The sequence below is a fragment of the Diaphorina citri genome, unplaced genomic scaffold (genome assembly GCF_000475195.1).
Source record: "Diaphorina citri unplaced genomic scaffold, Diaci psyllid genome assembly version 1.1 scaffold523, whole genome shotgun sequence".
NCBI classification, from domain to species: Eukaryota; Metazoa; Arthropoda; class Insecta; order Hemiptera; family Psyllidae; genus Diaphorina; species Diaphorina citri.
In genome coordinates, this window is record NW_007377957.1 from 138,100 (window position 1) to 158,378 (window position 20,279).

At 39.6% G+C, this 20,279-nt stretch overlaps 1 protein-coding gene across 1 annotated transcript; it reads right to left on the reverse strand.

Annotated features, from left to right (window-relative positions):
• Positions 1 to 338: 338 nt before the first annotated feature.
• On the reverse strand, positions 339 to 12,909 carry LOC103509727 (venom protease). The gene is made up of 7 exons (XM_008474353.2): positions 12,724 to 12,909; positions 12,234 to 12,354; positions 8,441 to 8,603; positions 7,921 to 8,119; positions 7,229 to 7,441; positions 6,506 to 6,563; positions 339 to 476 (listed from the first exon to the last, which is right to left on the reverse strand). The coding sequence occupies exons 1-7, from the start codon at positions 12,778 to 12,780 to the stop codon at positions 355 to 357; spliced, it is 933 nt and encodes a 310-aa protein (XP_008472575.1). The 5' UTR covers positions 12,781 to 12,909; the 3' UTR covers positions 339 to 354.
• Between the last annotated feature and the right edge of the window lie 7,370 nt (positions 12,910 to 20,279).

The window sequence follows — 20,279 nt, forward strand, 5'->3', positions numbered from 1 at the left end:
CAAGTTTCCACATTAAACATAACCCAGCTTACTGGGCCTGAAACCCTGAGAGCCTGTTTGGGGACAGAATATTTCTGAAGGCGCCCTTCGACCGGAACCTTGATCTTCAATATTTACAAAAGCACCCCTCCTTGGATTTTTCCTTGATCCACTCGGGTACCTAATGAGGTTCTTTGATCATTCAAAATTCTGCTAGTTTTCCTTCGGTGCTTCTCTTCTTTTTCGTCCCAAGTTGCTTCAACTGTACACGAGTTTCCACATTAAACATAACCCAGCTTACTGGGCCTGAAACCCTGAGAGCCTGTTTGGGGACGGAATATTTCTGAAGGCGCCCTTCGACCGGAACCTTGATCTTCAATATTTACAAAAGCACCCCTCCTTGGATTTTTCCTTGATCCACTCGACATATCTTGTAATCCGGGTGTACACACCAGGGTAGCCTGCCCTACCACAGCCTGCTCCCCAGGAAACTATACCTGTAATGAAGAAGAGAGATGAGTGAAGGATCAACATGGCCAGAAGATTTACCCATCTTTGTTAAGGATTGATGTTAAAGCCAGCAGATGACTTTTTCAATGATCCCCTAGGGACTACCTACTTCAAAAAAGGCTCCGACCAAGAAAGGTTTTAGAAGGGAATTCTAGATCCAGCCCTGAATAATAAAAATACTACCTACCTATGTTCTTCTTTCTTTGCAAAACATTGTTTTTCTTTCGAACCTAATTAATTATCTTCCAATAATGTTTTTTATTAAGTTTAATTCAATATTAAGCCCTAAAGAAGAAAGAACGCAAGTGGCTCGTTATCAAAGAGAGTTATGGCGGGAAACTCGGGAAGTCGAAAACTGTGGAAAATTCTAACCTCATAAACAGAGTGTGCAGGAGACAGGAGGGAAGGCAAAGGAGAAAAGATTTAAGTGTTGGAAGAAAAAATATCAAATGAAATATTTATAATCTTCTGTGGATGGAAAAAATATGAATTTATTGACTTGTAAAGGCAAGAAAAAAGGAAAATAGTAAAATACTAATAGTGAAAAACTCAAGTCCTCATGTAAAATCAAAGGACTAAATCGGTTGATGCTTATAACTTATAACACCCAATGTTCAAAGGATCCTAGCTCCCAGCCTGTCAAAGAAAGAGGGGCCGTTAGTGGTATTACAGATCGATGATCTGAGAATCTGAGATCATGTATGATGAACATTCATGAGTGGGACCTAAAGCAGAGATGTAATGACCGAACGAACTCTAGAAGGACGAACGTTTATCAAAAGGCGCTAAATATAAGGATATGACCAAACTAATTGAAAATCCATATGCTCAGCCCGCTCTAGTATGCCTAATAGTAGGCACCATAAGTACCTACGTGTAACAATCAAACATAGTCCTATCAATAGACAACTGTCACACAAGTTCAAGATACCGTTTCTAGGGGACAAAGACATGTATGATGAACATTCATGAGTGGGACCTAAAGCAGAGATGTAATGAACGAACGAACTCTAGAAGGACGAACGTTTATCAAAAGGCGCTAAATATAAGGATATGAACAAACTAATTGAAAATACATATGCTCAGCCCGCTCTAGTATGCCTAGTAGGCACTATAAGTACCTACGTGTAACAATCAAACATAGTCCTATCAATAGACAACTGTCACACAAGTTCAAGATACCGTTTCTAGGGGACAAAGACTTGGAAGTTTATTTGAAACAGGCAGCGTAATTAAAAAAATACCAAAACGTCGTAATTAGAAATACCTGTAAATTCATTTAATATTCCTAAGACGCAAGCAGAGCTGCATGCTTTATTAACTTGATGTAGAGAGAAAATGTAGGTAATATGTAATACCTGCCAGGTAAATGGGTAAATACAAACTCCGCACTCGTAGCTGTTTAATTGAAGCTGCAATATTTGATCAAAGCTATCATGAAGGAAGGTGTTGGAGTGATAACGCAATTAGGAAGTAAAATCAACGTCAATATTGACATGGAAAACTTCAAGCACTTCTTCCGTTCCTCCTTTTTATCCGTAATATGCTGGGACATTAGCAGACAATATTTTACCTAATTAAATGCACATTGACTTGAATGTTGGCAAATCTTAATGAGGAAACGATAAAATTTTTGGATTTGATTTTGCGAATGAAAATCATGAAACCACCGATGAGTGGCATGTTGAATGGATCCAGTTCAAAATAGATCACTAAAGTCAAGCAACGTTGCACGTGATTGCTCTCCGGATGAGTGACCATCTGGGCATGGGCAATCAAGTGCTGCTGGCTTTTACCGACCACACATAGGATGAGGTTAATTTGAGAAAGCGGATAGCTTTTCTCCGAATGGAGGGTAAAACGTACACCTACAATACCTACATTGACGTTAAACCACTTTATAAGAGCTATAGCCCATGAATGAGTACACATTGAAGTAATAAATTATGAAAGAACCAAGTCACGACCCTTGGATCTTCAAACAGACAAGACGTCCAGATGCTTCTGGCTGTTTCGGGGTGCACTTAACCTCGTGAGGACTACTGAAAGGAGTTTCTAGGACTCAGAAGAGGTGGTGAAGTTTATTTTCCATCAGATTAAGGAGGAATGAAGTTGTCGGTGAAAACCTCAAGTCTACATCATTTCTTCTTACCAAGATTTTCAGGTGTTTTCACGCTCATACATCACCTAAAAGCTAAATTAACAAATTTTATTCCTATTTCCACAGTGTTTTTCGTGGCCTATGTCAGTGTTATAGCCACTACAATGGGAGCACATAGACTATTCACCCACAAAACATTCAAGGCCAACTTTGCACTCAGGACAGTCCTGCTAGTGACATCTACCATAGCAGGACAGGTAAGGACTTGGAATTATTAGCACCTGGATTAGTAGGTAGTAGGTAGGTACTTGAAAGTAATGGGATAGTAGGTAGTGGGTAGGTACATTTACTGAATTCATTGACATGAACGCTTCTATAGTCCAGTCCAAAAGCTAAGAATTGCCCTTACCAAGCGAAGACGATAGGTACCTGTTCTTGATTGATCTCAAGCCAAATTCAATTATCTCGAATTCCCCAAGTGTTGAAAATACCTTTTTCCTTCCCATACCCCTTCTGACTCTCGCCTCCCCCTCCCACTCCTAACGTTGTCAAAGTTTTCAATTTAGAAAACTCCCCCTCCCCCCCTCGGCCCAAGTGGCTCATAAAAAATCACAAAGTGTGTCTGTCCTATATTTTCCCCTATTCGGAAAAACAGAGTCGATCGGAAAAGGGCCAAAATTTAATTCATAAGTAAGATAGTTAAGGTTAAGGTGCCTACATGGTAAGATAGTAATGTACATGGATAGATACATACCTGATTTTTCTTGACAAAAACTTAATCCTTCGAGGCACAGAACTAATCAAAAATTTTCACACATGAAATTTTCGAATTCACACGCACAAATGCAAGAACGATTATGTAAAGCGCACTCCAACTACTATGCAGAATAACCCGGGACCCCTATTTATAACCTTATTTCCTCCAGAGGTTTCGTTCGGTTGCGCTACACAGGATGTTGGCTAAGGTCTTGGGTCTGCATTGGTTGACCTTTTTGATTCTGAATATTCCAGAAGGATTATTGAGTGATCGCGAACGCAAACAAGGAAAAGAGTTCTGAATACGCACTTTTCTCTCGCACTTGCCATAAACAAAGACGACATCCTAAATAACTTCCAGTGGAATATGGTCAAGGTATTCAGAAACGTGGTTAGTCATCGCTAAAACAGCACACCCAAGTCACTTGCCTATTGAAAAACGTCTCAATGTTTATATTTTTAGCTAAATACCCTTTAAGAACTTCATCTTGACTTTCTCACTTCCAACATGATTGTGTACATAACATACTGCTTATCTCTCGTCCTCCTCCTCCTCCTCCTCCTCCTCTTTCTTCTTCTCCTCCTCCCGATTCCATTACAGTCTAATTGAAAAAAATTGAATTTCAAAACAAACTTTGCCTGAATTTCATTACACGATTATCTTCTTTTTTACCTATTCACAACTTCATTTTTCCTCCTTAATCTGGAAAATAAACTTCACCACCTCTTCTGAGTCCTAGAAACTCCTTTCAGTAGTCCTCACGAGGCTAAGTGCACCCCGAAACATCCAGAAGCATCTGGACGTCTTGTCTGTTTGAAGATCCAAGGGTCGTGACTTAGTTCTTTCATAATTTATTACTTCAATGTGTACTCATTCATAGGCTATACCTAGCTCTTCTAAAGTGGTTTAACGTCAATGTAGGTATTGTAGGTGTACGTTTTACCCTCCATTCGGAGAAAAGCTATCCGGTTTCTCAAATTAACCTCATCCTATGTGTGGTCGGTAAAAGCCAGCAACACTTGATTGCCCATGATCACTCATCCGGATAGCAATCACGTGCAACGTTGCTTGAATTTAGTGATCTATTTTGGACCGGATCCATTCAACATGCCACTCATCGGTGGTTTCATGATTTTCATTCGCAAAATCAAATCCAAAAGTTTTATCGTTTCCTCATTAAGATTTTCCAACATTCAAGTCAATGTGCATATAATTAGGTAAAATATTGTCTGCTAATGTCCCAGCATATCATTACGGATAAAAAGCAGGAACGGAAGAAGTGCTTGAAGTTTTCCATGTCAATATTGACGTTGATTTTACTTCCTAATTGCGTTATCACTCCAACACCTTCCTTCATGATAGCTTTGATCAAATATTGCAGCTTCAATTAAACAGCTACGAGTGCGGAGTTGGTATTTACCCATTTACCTGGCAGGTATTACATATTACCTACATTTTCCCTCTAAATCAAGTTAAATCACAATCATTTTGCAAGTAAGTAGGTACTATGTATGGCCAAAATGGTCACCTGTCGACCAAACATGTACTCCTTTGCTTGAGTGTCCTCCGAGACAACGTTAAAAATCTTCGCTGAAAAGGTATCAGAAGATGAAATATTCCCATGAAAAAACACACACAAGATAAGTGATTGTAAATAAATAGGTTTTAAAATTAAATTTACGGTTTACTTGATTTTTACTTTTTTTTACAAATTAAACGTAAAAGCATACTGTCTACATAGTGTCTACATTTTGCAGTAACAGCTTTTAAAACAAAGCTAACACGTGGAAATAATATTAATTTAATTATAACACTAAAATTTGGTAGGAGGTAGGTGGGTACCTAATAAATCGAGGTTTTCGTAATACCTATTTTTCGTTATATCGAGGTTAAAATCGTAACGATTTCATTATATCGCGGTTCCACTGTAGTAAAGTCCCGTTCCCACTTGTCGTGAGTCTTATTTATTTATTATTATTATTATTATTTTTTTAATATCCTGTAGGTAATGTAATAATGTAGTGTCATACGCACGACACGATTTTTTTCCGAGCGACTAGTGGGAACTGGCCCTAAAGATACACAGGCGTGCTTACTAGCACTTGTGCTGGTGCAGTGCCTCATGCTCAGCACTCAGATACAAGGCCTATCAGTTCTCGAAATCAACTGAACGAAACTAGCTTTTGAAGTTGAAGTCCGTTTATGGCAAATTGGAATCGTCTTCGCTTGGTAAGGGCAATTCTTAGCTTTTGGACTGGACTATAGAAGCGTTCATGTCAATGAATTCAGTAAATGTACCTACCTACTACCTACTAATCCAGGTGCTAATAATTCCAAGTCCTTACCTGTCCTGCTATGGTAGATGTCACTAGCAGGACTGTCCTGAGTGCAAAGTTGGCCTTGAATGTTTTGTGGGTGAATAGTCTATGTGCTCCCATTGTAGTGGCTATAACACTGACATAGGCCACGAAAAACACTGTGGAAATAGGAATAAAATTTGTTAATTTAGCTTTTAGGTGATGTATGAGCGTGAAAACACCTGACAATGAAGAAGAGAAATGAGTGAAGGATCAACATGGCCAGAAGATTTACCCATCTTTTGTAAAGGATTGATGTTAAAGCCAGCAGATGACTTTTTCAATGATCCCCTAGGGACTACCTACTTCAAAAAAGGCTCCGACCAAGAAAGGTTTTAGAAGGAAAATCTAGATCCAGCCCTGAATAATAAAAATACTATACCTACCTATTTTCTTCTTCTTTCTTTGCAAAACATTGTTTTTCTTTCGAACCTAATTAATTATCTTCCAATAATGTTTTTTATTAAGTTTAATTCAATATTCCTATCTAAACTTTTATCAATTAATTTTATTCTGCCTATCTGCTCCAAGTTTCACTTCGAATCAATCATCCAGAAGAACAAGACAGACAGGAATGGAAAAGAATTAGGTATGCCTGTTTTTCAGTTAGAAGTGTCGGAGGATGCCGAACGGTAGTATTTTCCAATCTTACATAAGATACCTCAACGATTTTTGGTACTTTATGTGAAAGGTAGCCCTCTAACTGCTAAGGCGATATTGGAATTTCCTGCATTGTTCTGGGATTCCAACCAGTACCTCACGAGGCTGAGTGCACCCCGAAAAATTTTCATAGTTACTTACCTATTTGTTCATACCGTGAGTCTTCCCTTTCGAACACCATGGGTCCTCCACTGTCACCCTGGAAAATGAATTATGAAGACTTCATTAAGAAAGAAATCATGAAAAATCTTATCTAAGGTAGGAATTAAATGTGTGCCTTACTCGGCACCAACACAAGAACACTAGGAAGCAATCCGTTGAAGATTGGTAGATATGTAACTGCTCACATGGGAGCTCCCTCGTTGTTGAATTCGTTTTGATTTGTTTACCTCTATATCCTATAACGTTGATCCATGTACGTTATGTATCTTAATATTCTGATCAATAAAATTATTCTTATACCCATATCGATGCGTGGTGGGAATCGAACCCTCTGCAAGGCAAGCCTATTGTGCTATCTCTTGACTTACCTGACAGGAATCCTTCATCCCCTCCGGGTATCCGGCACATATGAAAAATCTTATCTAAGGTAGGAATTAAATGTGTGCCTTACTCGGCACCAACACAAGAACACCAGGAAGTAATCCGTTGAAGATTGGTAGATATGTAACTGCTCACATGGGAGCTCCCTCGTTGCTGAATTCGTTTTGATTTGTTTACCTCTCTATCCTATAACGTTGATCCATGTACGTTATGTATCTTATTCTGATCAATAAAATTATTCTGATTCTTATACCCATATCGATGCGTGCTGAGAATCGAACCCTCTGCAAGGCAAGCCTATTGTGCTATCTCTTGACTTACCTGACAGGAATCCTTCATCCCCTCCGGGTATCCGGCACACATCATATTGTCACTAATACGAGTAGAGCTATAGTTGGTACTAGTGCGACAGTATTGATTGCTCAGGATCGGCACCTCCACATCTCGAATGATACAGGCAGGACGTCCAGACTCCTCCAGAGTACCCCATCCCATCACCACTCCTGTCTCATCTTCATATGTGTTGTCTGCGAGCTATAGTTGGTACTAGTGCGACAGTATTGATTGCTCAGGATAGGAACCTCCACGTCTCGAATGATACAGGCAGGACGTCCAGACTCCTCCAGAGTACCCCATCCCATCACCACTCCTGTCTCATCTTCATATGTGTTGTCTGAAACAGGAAGAGGAAATATCATAACAAAAGAACTGTTGCATTTGGGTGAAAATTTTCAAAGGTTGATTCCTACATGAGAAGTTGTAAAAAATGCAAATCCGAGGTCAAAACTCCGTAAAAGTAACTTTGAAAGTTCGAAAATTCAATTTTTATTTGCCCCTCAGACTCTCACCTAAGTAAGCGCAACTGCTCTGTTCATTGAAGGTCCTATTGGTAATTATAGTGTTGACCGAAGCATAGCAAATCTGAATAACACGAAATGAAGTTAAAAAAAATTGCACCCATGAATGAGTGGAATGACCCATTGCCAATAACCCTACAGGTACTTACTCAGCACAGTGGGCAGACACACCGGTTTGATAATGTCCACAATGGGCACCCGATCATTGAGCCGCAGAAGAGCGATATCGTTATCAAAGTTGGAGAAGGTGAAATCGCCAACAATGGCCCGAATGACGAATCGTGACTCGGGTTTGGAGCTCGTGTCACAACGGTCATATTCGCCAAACGTCGCTTTGATCAGGAACCACAGGCGTCTGTGAAATAAATTTTAGGTTACTTGTGGGGCACTTGGACCCGGGTACTTTGCAGGTTCTTGTTATGATAATAACACTTTTGCAAGTTAAAGGAGGGACTGTTAAGTTGGATGTGACTGGATGCTGCAACAGGCAACTTGATTCAAGCCACATTGCCTTTTTTGATGTTCAAAAACTAATTTTGAACTAAAATCACTGGGGTGAAAGTCCCTTAAGTTATAGATATGTTACAACTAACAAAACATTCATTCCTACCGATTTCTTGTTATTCATTAGTGAGTCATTAGAATAAATTTAATGGAATTAGCTTGGAAATCTCACCCTTTAACGCAATGGGCCGCGGTGAGCACGTATCTGTCATTGATGAGGGTTCCTCCACAATAGAATCGGTTGAAATAGGACAGCCGGACCATCCACGGATACTGGTTCACTTCGGTGGGCTGTCCTCCCACAATCCGAGTGGCATCGTTGGTTTCACCACAACCTGAAACATTGATAAATTATTTTCAGAGCTAGGAAGCTCCATCAGAGCTGAGGCAAAGAAGAGGAGAAGTAGGTTACAAAGTGATGCACTGTAAAACTGTTCAGAATGTTGAGATAAAGAGACTGCTTACGTGAGTCGTACCTACTTCGAAAGTCTGAGATTTAAATAAAGAACTACCTATACCTACTAGGTATGTTAGGGCTTACCAAGTCAAATTGGGACTGGATTGAGTTCGGTAAGGATTGAATTAGGCATGATTAAGAAGCGCTGTAGCGCTCCGCTCCACCGAGTCAAAAGAGTTTGACCGCTCGATCTTGTATTAATCTCAATATCATGTTGATTTTACTTGATGATCTCTGACTCTGACTCGATTTCCTTTTCATTTCATGTCATTGATAACATATAACCAGGGCTCACTGATTTTGAGAAGCTCATGCAGCAACTGATTTTACTTGATGATCTCTGATCATGAGCTCTGACTCTGACTCGATTTCCTTTTCATTTCATGTCATTGATAACATATAACCAGGGCTCACTGATTTTGAGAAGCTCATGCAGCAACAGTAACAAACTAGATTTGGTGCACTCATAGTATCAAAGCTACCTATTCATTGATATGGTTAGGTAGATCAAGAAACCAGAAATCCACAGTCTGTGCTCCACGCCATGCGCCAGTGGTATTGATCTGGTTCGGTATTGTTTAGGCACCCATTGCGATTGATGAAGTGGTTACTTGTTCTTGATCTGAGTGTTAGGTGAGTTCCCGTGAGTATCACGTGCTAGTAGAACCGAAGCTACCTATTCATTGATATGGTTAGGTAGATCAAGAAACCAGAAATCCACAGTCTGTGCTGCACGCCATGCGCCAGTGGTATTGATCTAGTTCGGTATTAGTTAGGCACCCATTGCGATTGATGAAGTGGTTACTTGTTCTTGATCTGAGTGTTAGGTGAGTTCCCGTGAGTATCACGTGCTAGTAGAAAGTAAAATAGCTCATGAGACGAAACAGGATGTGCCACAAGTTTGGAAATTTCAGGAAGAGTGAAATTTCTATAGGAAGTAGGTATCTTTTCGTTCGTTATCAAAGGATCCATATCTCTTTTGAGGATGTCCCGTGATCTCATACATGTACCTACCGTAGATAAGGTATAGTAGAAGACTCAGAATGCTTGAGATTTAGCTTGCTTGTTACTCTTAAATCAGTGCTTGATACTTGATATACCTACTCTTGTTTGAACAATGCCAGCAAAAGATCTTGATCATATAGATATAGGATTACAAGTCAGTAGCTCCTAGCTTATCAATTCAGCAGATGCTTGTTCTCCAGTAACTGGGAGTAGGTATCCGGACATGACTGCAGGGGATACTGGTTCACCTCGGTGGGCTGTCCCCCCACAATCCGAGTAGCATCGTTGGTTTCACCACAACCTGAAATATTGATAAATTATTTTCATAGGTAGGAAGCTAGGAAGCTCCATCAGAGCTGAGCCAAAGAAGAGGAGAAGTAATAAAAGTTTTGCAATATAAAACTGTTGAGAACTTACATGAGTCGTACCTCGAAAGTTTGAGATTTAAATAAAGAACTACCTATACCTACTAGGTATGTTAGGGCTTACCAAGTCAAATTGGGACTGGATTGAGTTCGGTAAGGATTGAATTAGGCATGATTAAGAAGCGCTGTAGCGCTCCGCTCCACCGAGTCAAAAGAGTTTGACCGCTCGATCTTGTATTAATCTCAATATCATGTTGATTTTACTTGATGATCTCTGACTCTGACTCGATTTCCTTTTCATTTCATGTCATTGATAACATATAACCAGGGCTCACTGATTTTGAGAAGCTCATGCAGCAACAGTAACAAACTAGATTTGGTGCACTCATAGTATCAAAGCTACCTATTCATTGATATGGTTAGGTAGATCAAGAAACCAGAAATCCGCAGTCTGTGCTGCACGCCATGCGCCAGTGGTATTGATCTAGTTCGGTATTAGTTAGGCACCCATTGCGATTGATGAAGTGGTTACTTGTTCTTGATCTGAGTGTTAGGTGAGTTCCCGTGAGTATCACGTGCTAGTAGAAAGTAAAATAGCTCATGAGACGAAACAGGATGTGCCACAAGTTTGGAAATTTCAGGAAGAGTGAAATTCCTATAGCAAGTATCTTTTCGTTCGTTATCAAAGGATCCATATCTCTTTTGAGGATGTCCCGTGATCCCATACATGTACCTACCGTAGATAAGGTAGTAGAAGACTCAGAATGCTTGAGATTTAGCTTGCTTGTTACTCTTAAATCAGTGCTTGATACTTGATATACTCTTGTTTGAACAATGCCAGCAAAAGATCTTGATCATATAGATATGGGATTACAAGTCAGTAGCTCCTAGCTTATCAATTCAGCAGATGCTTGTTCTCCAGTAACTGGGAGTAGGTATCCGGACATGACTGCAGGTACTAGATACTTGTACAATGGTCTTTCTTTCCACACGAGTACCCGAATTTCTAGTCATCCTGTGTCTGTAACTCATATCTCATATAACTGATCACTGACCACTCACATATAAAGCATGCAGCTCTGCTTGCGTCTTAGGAATATTAAATGAATTTACAGGTATTTCTAATTACGACGTTTTGGTATTTTTTTAATTACGCTGCCTGTTTCAAATGAACTTCCAAGTCTTTGTCCCCTAGAAACGGTATCTTGAACTTGTGTGACAGTTGTCTATTGATAGGACTATGTTTGATTGTTACACGTAGGTACTTATGGTGCCTACTATTAGGCATACTAGAGCGGGCTGAGCATATGGATTTTCAATTAGTTTGGTCATATCCTTATATTTAGCGCCTTTTGATAAACGTTCGTCCTTCTAGAGTTCGTTCGTTCATTACATCTCTGCTTTAGGTCCCACTCATGAATGTTCATCATACATGATCTCAGATTCTCAGATCATCGATCTGTAATACCACTAACGGCCCCTCTTTCTTTGACAGGCTGGGAGCTAGGATCCTTTGAACATTGGGTGTTATAAGTTATAAGCATCAACCGATTTAGTCCTTTGATTTTACATGAGGACTTGAGTTTTTCACTATTAGTATTTTACTATTTTCCTTTTTTCTTGCCTTTACAAGTCAATAAATTCATATTTTTTCCATCCACAGAAGATTATAAATATTTCATTTGATATTTTTTCTTCCAACACTTAAATCTTTTCTCCTTTGCCTTCCCTCCTCCTGTCTTCTGCATACTCTGTTTATGAGGTTAGAATTTTCCACAGTTTCCGACTTCCCGAGTTTCCCGCCATAACTCTCTTTGATAAGGAGCCACTTGCGTTCTTTCTTCTTTAGGGCCTTTTTTGCTTCCTCCACTACAATTGAGAAGTTGGCTCTCACGTTCTGATCACTTCGCATTTCTGTCGTAGTATTGTCAACAAACCTGCCTAATCTGCCTATTCTTACGAGTACGTGTAGCATGCCCTTTTCATATCCCATACCCACAAAAATGGCTGAACTCTGATGTGGCGGATTCAGTCTCCAATTTGACTGCAATAACAGTAGTAGCCTACTGCTGGGTTCAAAGGGCTCTTTAATCATATTCGAGCAGTATTCAAAATAAGCACTGTTAGTATTTACTTACTACAGTCACACATGGGGTAATCTTCCTTGGCAGAAGGTCGTCTTGTCCTTCTGAATAGTGAGATGGTTTTCGTCTGCCCGTTGTCGGCCTGCCATTTTGAATCCGAAATCTCAGCCTTTGCCTGAAAAGCGTCGAAGATTCACGCATTACTGAATTGAAACTATCTGATGATCTGATCCCCCGGAACTTGAGGGATTTATAACGCTATAGGTAAATTTGTAAAATTAGTTGTTAACTGACGAGATAATAGGGCTGATTGAGAGGATGACGAAAAACGCCGACTACGTCTGTACACGGGGAAAGGGGAACAAAAAGAAGAAAAGTTTTAATATTTCGAGATAATTTTACATTTCTTTTTTTAAAATCATAAAAAAAACTCCTCATTGTGATATATTTTCCAGGGAATGCCTCAAGCCTCCAAAAAATTATTCCACTTCGAAAAATCAGAAAAAACTTTATCACGACCGAGGTTCGATCTCGCTCAACTTACTCCGATCTGTCCGGTCCAGGTCGTCACTAGCAGCACAGACAACACTAAGAGCTCCATCTTATGACTAGCTTATCTACTGCTAACTGTTCTTCGTCCTTTCTCTCGGTAGTCATTCTCGGAGGCAACACACGTACCAGATCCCCATGGCACAGACCAAATACGTTATTGATTACACCAAGTAGTCTTTTGTTTATGAGTTTGAGTGGTGGAGTGCCTCAGACAATACCCAAGTCCCAGGCTGGGGATATGATTAGCATTAGAATGGTTGGATTAGTAACGCTCCGCGCATGTAAGGATTACAGTGCTTACACCCTCGGGAGGAAAGTTTCCAAACAGTAGGCGCTCTAAAGAGAAGGTGCTGGATTCTTTGAATCAAAGTATGTGCTCATGAGAACTTCTAGTTCATGTGTTGAAAATGCGGGCCTTGAAACTTCTTCCGCCATACTTGCCGTTAAAACTTACCTATAGCCTTTAGGAATAGATGCCTAGAGCACCTAAACAGGTCATAGGTTCTTCACTAATTGCCCAACAGTGGACAGAAGCTGTGTGACCTATATCCCAACTAAATTTTGCCCAAGATTATGTAGATTCCTAGAAGGTTAACCCATTCTTTAGGGCTTTTTGCCCTAACACTAACACCTAACCTAAGCCTCTGAATGGAATTTTTGTGTAGGTATGAAAATTTTGCCTAACATTGGACAGAGGGACGGAGCTGTCGTAGGAGCACCACCACCAAAGAATCCAAAATTTCCTACCCTACCACCCTGTCTATTTCTGCCACATAAACCTGCATGTATCTTTAGTCGTCTAGTTTTGATGAACGCTACCACCCTGTAGAGCTCCATCTTATGACTAGCTTATCTACTGCTAACTGTTCTTCGTCCTTTCTCTCGGTAGTCATTCTCGGAGGCAACACACGTACCAGATCCCCATGGCACAGACCAAGTACGTTATTGATTACACCAAGTAGTCTTTTGTTTATGAGTTTGAGTGGTGGAGTGCCTCAGACAATACCTAAGTCCCAGGCTGGGGATATGATTAGCATTAGAATGGTTGGATTAGTAACGCGCCGCGCATGTAAGGATTATAGTGCTTACACCCTCGGGAGGAAAGTTTCCAAACAGTAGGCGCTCTAAAGAGAAGGTGCTGGATTCTTTGAATCAAAGTATGTGCTCAAGTTTCTACACTTTCTAAAAGCTCAAGTTAGTAATGTCGCATATCTAACTATCTAATGAAATAACGTAGTCTTCAAATGAAGATGATAATGCAGAAGTTACATTAAACGTTATTCCATTAGATGTGCGATATCTTCTCTGCTCATTCAAGGTACCTATTACCTATTTAACTAACCACTAAAATGAACGAATGACTGAGTTCCAACTTCCAAGATCTCTAATTTTTATCTCGACGACTTTCCATCTGTTTGTTTCCATCACGTAGATAGACTTGATGGTTCAGTAGTTTCAACAAAAGGGGCAGAAAATCAGTCGATCAAAGTTCCATCGAGTAACATCTTTCAAGATATCCCACTATAGGACCAGAAGGCAATAAGTACCTGAAAGTACTCAAACCTCCTGTGGTGAACCATGGCTTGAAATTCAATGCGGTGATATCCGCTGGTACTTTCAGGAGAAGTGGCACTCAATAAGGTAGGAGGTACCCATAGGTACGAGTGTGTGTAGGTACCCATAAGTATGTAGGTAATAAATGCATTATACAGCTACCTACTTACGAAATTGGTAGGTAATAATGAGCTATAGCTACATACCTACCTGTAGGTAATAAAATGAGGAATAGGAGCTATGTAGGTATATTTTTTTTTTAAAGAGGTTTGACAGAGGGAACTGTAACTGCTAGGGTCTTATCGTCCCGAAACCAAAGAGAGAAGGAAGACAGGATAGGAGAAAGCCAGCCGTTCCGAGAACGAACATTATCCCATCAGGATAAATCCGCCCCGGCCGAAATCGAAGGAAGACAGGATAGGAGAAAAGCCAGCCGTTCCGAGAACGAACATTGTCCCATCAGGATACTTATTTCTCATACCTAGTTCTATAGTGGATGGATAGGTAAAGTACGAAATTTCATTTCTGCATTCTTTTCTCAAAAACTGCACAAACACCGTCACTATTTAGCATAGTCACGTTTCTACTTCTTTGATTATAAAGAGACTTCATAAATTTAGAGTCCACTTCAAAATTAACTCGCAGGTATTTTACCTACAATATGTTTGCATTTTGCTTGAGGATTTTAATAGCTTCGTATGTGTAGGTAACTTGGATACATGGAGTTAGCTGGCACATAATGTACCTACTTATTTCTCATACCTAATGCATCCTATAGTTCTATAGTAGACGGATAGGTAAAGTACGAAATTTCATTTCTGCATTCTTTTCTCAAAAACTGCACAAGCACCGTCACTATTTAGCATAGTCACGTTTCTACTTCTTTGATTATAAAGAGACTTCATAAATTTAGAGTCCACTTCAAAATTAACTCGAATCTCCTCTTCCTTTCCATCCTTTGTCTGTTTTATACACTCTCTTCTATTCTTCTCGTATCGTCATCCTCTCCTTCTCCTTCTTCCTCCTTCTCCTTATTTCTTCTTCTTTCCATATTTCTCCTCCATCCTCTTCCTCTGATAGCGTGGAGGTTTGTAGCGTCGCGTCGTGTCGGTGGGGTCAAGTTCACGGTTTATCTGAGTTCAATGTGGACCCTCTTTTATAAGACTCTACGTCATTACAGTGAAGGAGGGAGCCTTACCTCTAAAGGTTTATCATCATATTAGGGCTTTGAACCCAAGTCATGATTTAGATCCTTTTGGTTATGATGCGGGGCCTACAGTCTTATGTCGACTTCGTCAAAATTTTAACATGCTAGTCATTTTCTGGTGAGTTTTCCGTGTTCAAATTTATGAAATTCATGTTGAAACCCATATTGGATTGATTGGTTACAAAGTCTTTTTGGCTCCAAAAAAAGACTAACAAAAAGTTTGTTGGTACCTAATTCATTTTCCCTTAGGTAATTAATGTTAGTACCTACCTATTTATTTTCCCCTTAAATTAACATGGGACTGTAGATCAGGCCTTCCTGGATCCACATTTAACATACTTGTATTTAACACTTTCAACTGATAGAACCAGTATTATGGCAGATCTTTCGACTTTTTTTCTTTTGGACTTTGGACTTTAAACGTGATCACTGCGATGGTATTGGAAGGCTCTCTTCTGTACTCCATTGTCTCCATGCTTCTAGGTATTATCTGCTTAGTGAACTGTAAATAGCGTCTGTTCTAACTGTATGAGGAGGAGAAAGAAATATTTTGCATGTGAAATATTATTGCCAATCTTATATTATAAGAACGAGATCCATTCACAGTTCATAGTTCACACACTGATCGCTCTATCTCTAGAACCACAACACCTAGAAAGCTGAAATTTGGTAGGAATATTCCTTTTATGGTCTAGGTGTGCAATAAGAAAGGATTTTGCGAAAATCTAAACCGATCCTGAGATATGATCAATTTTTGATCGCTAAAATCACCATAAATACACAGAGTGCAGCTGCAGAGACTGCGGGAGAGAAAACTTTTCCTCACTCGCCTAATATTTGAGTTTCGTTTATGTTTTTAGTTTGACAATTTCTTCGGAACTTCGACTACCTAATCATTGCGATGGTAATGGAAGGCTCTCTCCGTACTCCATTGTCTCCATGCTTCTAGGTATTATCTGCTTAGTGAACTGTAAATAGCGTCTGTTCTAACTGTATGAGGAGGAGAAAGAAATATTTTGCATGTGAAATATTATTGCCAATACACTAAAGTCACTTGCAAAAACAAACGCCTTTATCTGCGTTCTGAATGTTTGGAATGCATACAGAAGAAATTATTCTCTACCCAACATACATACGTTTCTAATATTATCTTTATAGTCTCAGAAATATACAGGGTGATACCTACCTATCGTATGCAGGTCCCAGTATATATGCGGTTGGGTTATAAATGCTGAATTTCCTTCCATCTTCTAAGTACCGCCATCGCCAGACTATAGTTAGCTTGGTTGGTAGCGTGTCTGCCTTGTAAGGGCTAGGCCGCGTGTTGTATTACCGCCTGGGTGGGATGGATGAATGGATAATGTTTGTTCTCGGAACGGCTGGCTTTTACCTATCCTGCCTTCCTTCACTCTCCGAGTTCGGGACGATAGGTAAGACCTTAGCAGTTACAGTTCCCTCTATCCGATTTGAGAACGAAAAAAATTGATCATAAATGCAGGATGTTGGTTTGGCTACCCCGTATCGGGACACCAGGTACTCCAAGTAGCAAAATTCTTGCTCCCAGGCTAATAATTTACTCCGAAAGTCAATGAGCTGAAAACGACGCATTGTAGTGTGATTTTCCTGCTTGGTGCTCCCCCAAAAACGTAGTCAAGTGAAAAAGTACATAACAAAATGGCGAATGGCTGATTCTCCTATGTTATTAGGAAAATAAAAATTGTTCTCGAACATCTGAAGCCAGATACAAGACGCAAGGACCTACATTTTTATACCGGGTGGTCTGGGCAAATGGAGAGAATGGTGTGGTCAATGAATAGCTGAATAACGGAGATATTTTAATAGGTTTAATAGATTGAATTTTAACAATGGAGGTCTTATGGCCTCGTAATCGAAGAGAAAAGGAGTGGAGAATAGGAAAAAGTCAAGGTTTCCGAGAACGATACCTTATCTGTTCAGGATGAATCTGCAGCGCGGCGCTTGCAAGGCACTTGCTCTTACCTCCAACTACTCCTAAGCTGTGTCCACACAAAGTCGACGTCGACTGAAACCGTACTTTGCCTCGACAACATAAACTCACCTCTTTACCCGGCGCCGGCGCGGCATCGAGTATGTATGGACACAGCTTTATATTTTAACGTCACGGCTTGTAAAAGCGTTTCATCGAACATCTCCGTGAGCAGCGTCATCTCTGATAGCACCCTGAGTAATTTAGGAGAAATCACAAATTACTTCATGAGTGGGACACTCTGTATATGAAACCCTCGTATATTTTCCATGAACTCCACTTCAATCGTACTTCTGACTTCTGCGAGCGAGTTTTTTCCTTTTGCAATTTGCCAAAACAGACAAAACTTTTCGAACCATATAACTTCTTACCAAACTGCTTTGTAGTTTTGCATGTGTGTTTCTCGAGAGGTAAAAGATTAGAACGCAACAAGCAAGTGGGGGTTTGACTTGCATTATGAATGTAATGCGAAAAGTCGGAGCGCAATGGCAACATATTTTGCAAAGAGTAAAAGAGTAAAGTGTGTTTCTTTTTGAAATTAGCTACAGGAGTGGGTTACCTATTTGTTCATTCGTGTATATCGCCATAACTAGAGGTAAGTGGGTACCTACCTACATATCTATACTTTGATATTCGGCTTTTACATAGGTAGGTACGTATACATATTTGTATATAAGTAGGTAAGTACTTAGGTAGGTACCTTAAATTAGTACGGTCCTTCAGTTAAAGCGGTCAAAAGTAGACAAAGTGACGCGATTGTAAAGGAATGGTATGAAAGCAAAATCTTAGATCCTATATCGAACCTGTAATGCTTATTTGTTAGACAATATTATAGTCAGCAAGGAACACGGTATATTTTCTACTAACCTGAGAAATCAGCAAACCAAGAAGGATTACCAGCAGAAAGGAGAATACTGGAAAAGAAAGAAGAAGAAGAAGAGGAAGAAGAACAAGAAGATAGAGAAAGACTTGGTGAAGGTGGAAGAAGAATGAAGATAGATACACAGCAAGAGCAAGGTTAATGAGAAACATGGAAAAAAAGTAAGGAATATAATAAATAAATAGATGGATTAGGTCATAAATGAAATTACTAAATTTAGTACAGCTTTGGGTTTATGGTTTAAAGCGCAATGGCAACATATTTTGCAAAGAGTAAAAGAGTAAAGTGTGTTTCTTTTTGAAATTAGCTACAGGGGTGGGTTACCTATTTGTTCATTCGTGTATATCGCTATAACTAGAGGTAGTGGGTACCTACCTACAGATCTATACTTTGATATTCGGCTTTTACATAGGTAGGTACGTACATATTTGTATAGAAGTAGGTAAGTACTTAGGTAGGTACCTTAAATTAGTACGGTCCTTCAGTTAAAGCGGCCAAAAGTGGTTTCCTCTCCCTTAGTCAAAGTGACGCGATTGTAAAGGAATGGTATGAAAGCAAAATCTTAGATCCTATATCGAACCTGTAATGCTTATTTGTTAGACAATATTGAAGACGACGACGAAACAAGGTCAGAACTATTGAACGGATTTGTTTAAGGAGGGTCTATAGTTTAACAACCAAAGTCGAATTTTGAGTTAAAAGGCAATTTCCAATTAAAAGTTTTTGATTTCCATTGAAAAGTATTGGGATGATTTTACTAAACTCTTGTATCTTTGGTTGAATAATGGAGATATCATCATAATTCTTTTGCAACTGATTCTAATTAACATTCCGCAGTAGAAAATCCATTTTACTCAAAAAGGGCCTGCGTGGGGCTAGATCCTTTTTCCACGAAAGTCTTCAATTGAACATTTTTTTCGCTAATAATCAGCTTCAGTGATTAAGTGAGATTAGGGTGTTGCTTTTCCGCTAGCTTATTTCCAACGCAGTAACTTAGACGTATAATTAATTTAATATTTGCCACAGTTCTTTACGTATTTATCCAAAGAGCTGTAACTAGATAACTGTGTACAGAGAGGTATTACCGAAGCATTTCATTATGCTATCTACAGCAAAAACGCAAGGTAGGGAGATACGTCGGTAAAGAGAATACTGGAAAAGAAAGAAGAAGAACAAGAAGATAGAGAAAGACTTGGTGAAGGTGGAAGAAGAATGAAGATACACAGCAAGAGCAAGGTTAATGAGAAACATGGAAAAAAGTAAGGAATATAATAAATAAATAGATGGATTAGGTCATAAATGAAATTACTAAATTTAGTACAGCTTTGGGTTTATGGTTTAGAAATGTACGGGGTGTCCCTAAATTTCTAGTTCATGTGTTGAAAATGCGGGCCTTAAAACTTCTTTCGCCATATAGCATACGCCACTTGCCGTTAAAATTTACCTATAGCCTTTAGGAATAGATGCCTAGAGCACCTAAACAGGTCATAGGTTCTTCACTAATTGCCCAACAGTGGACAGAAGCTGTGTGACCTATAACCCAACTAAATTTTGCCCAAGATTATGTAGATTCCTAGAAGGTTAACCCATTTTTTAGGGCTTTTTGCCCTAACACTAAAACCTAACCTAAGCCTCTGAATGGGATTTCTGTGTATGAAAATTTTGCCTAACATTTGAAAAAGGGACGGAGCTGTCGTAGGAGCACCACCACCACCACCACCAAAGAATCCAAAGTTTCCTACCCTACCACCCTGTCTATTTCTGCCACATAAACCTGCATGTATCTTTAGTCGTCTAGTTTTGATGAACGCTACCACCCTGTCTATTTCTGCCACATAAACCTGCATGTATCTTTAGTCGTCTAGTTTTGATGAACGCTGTGGGAGGAGCTTTTTCTTTCAA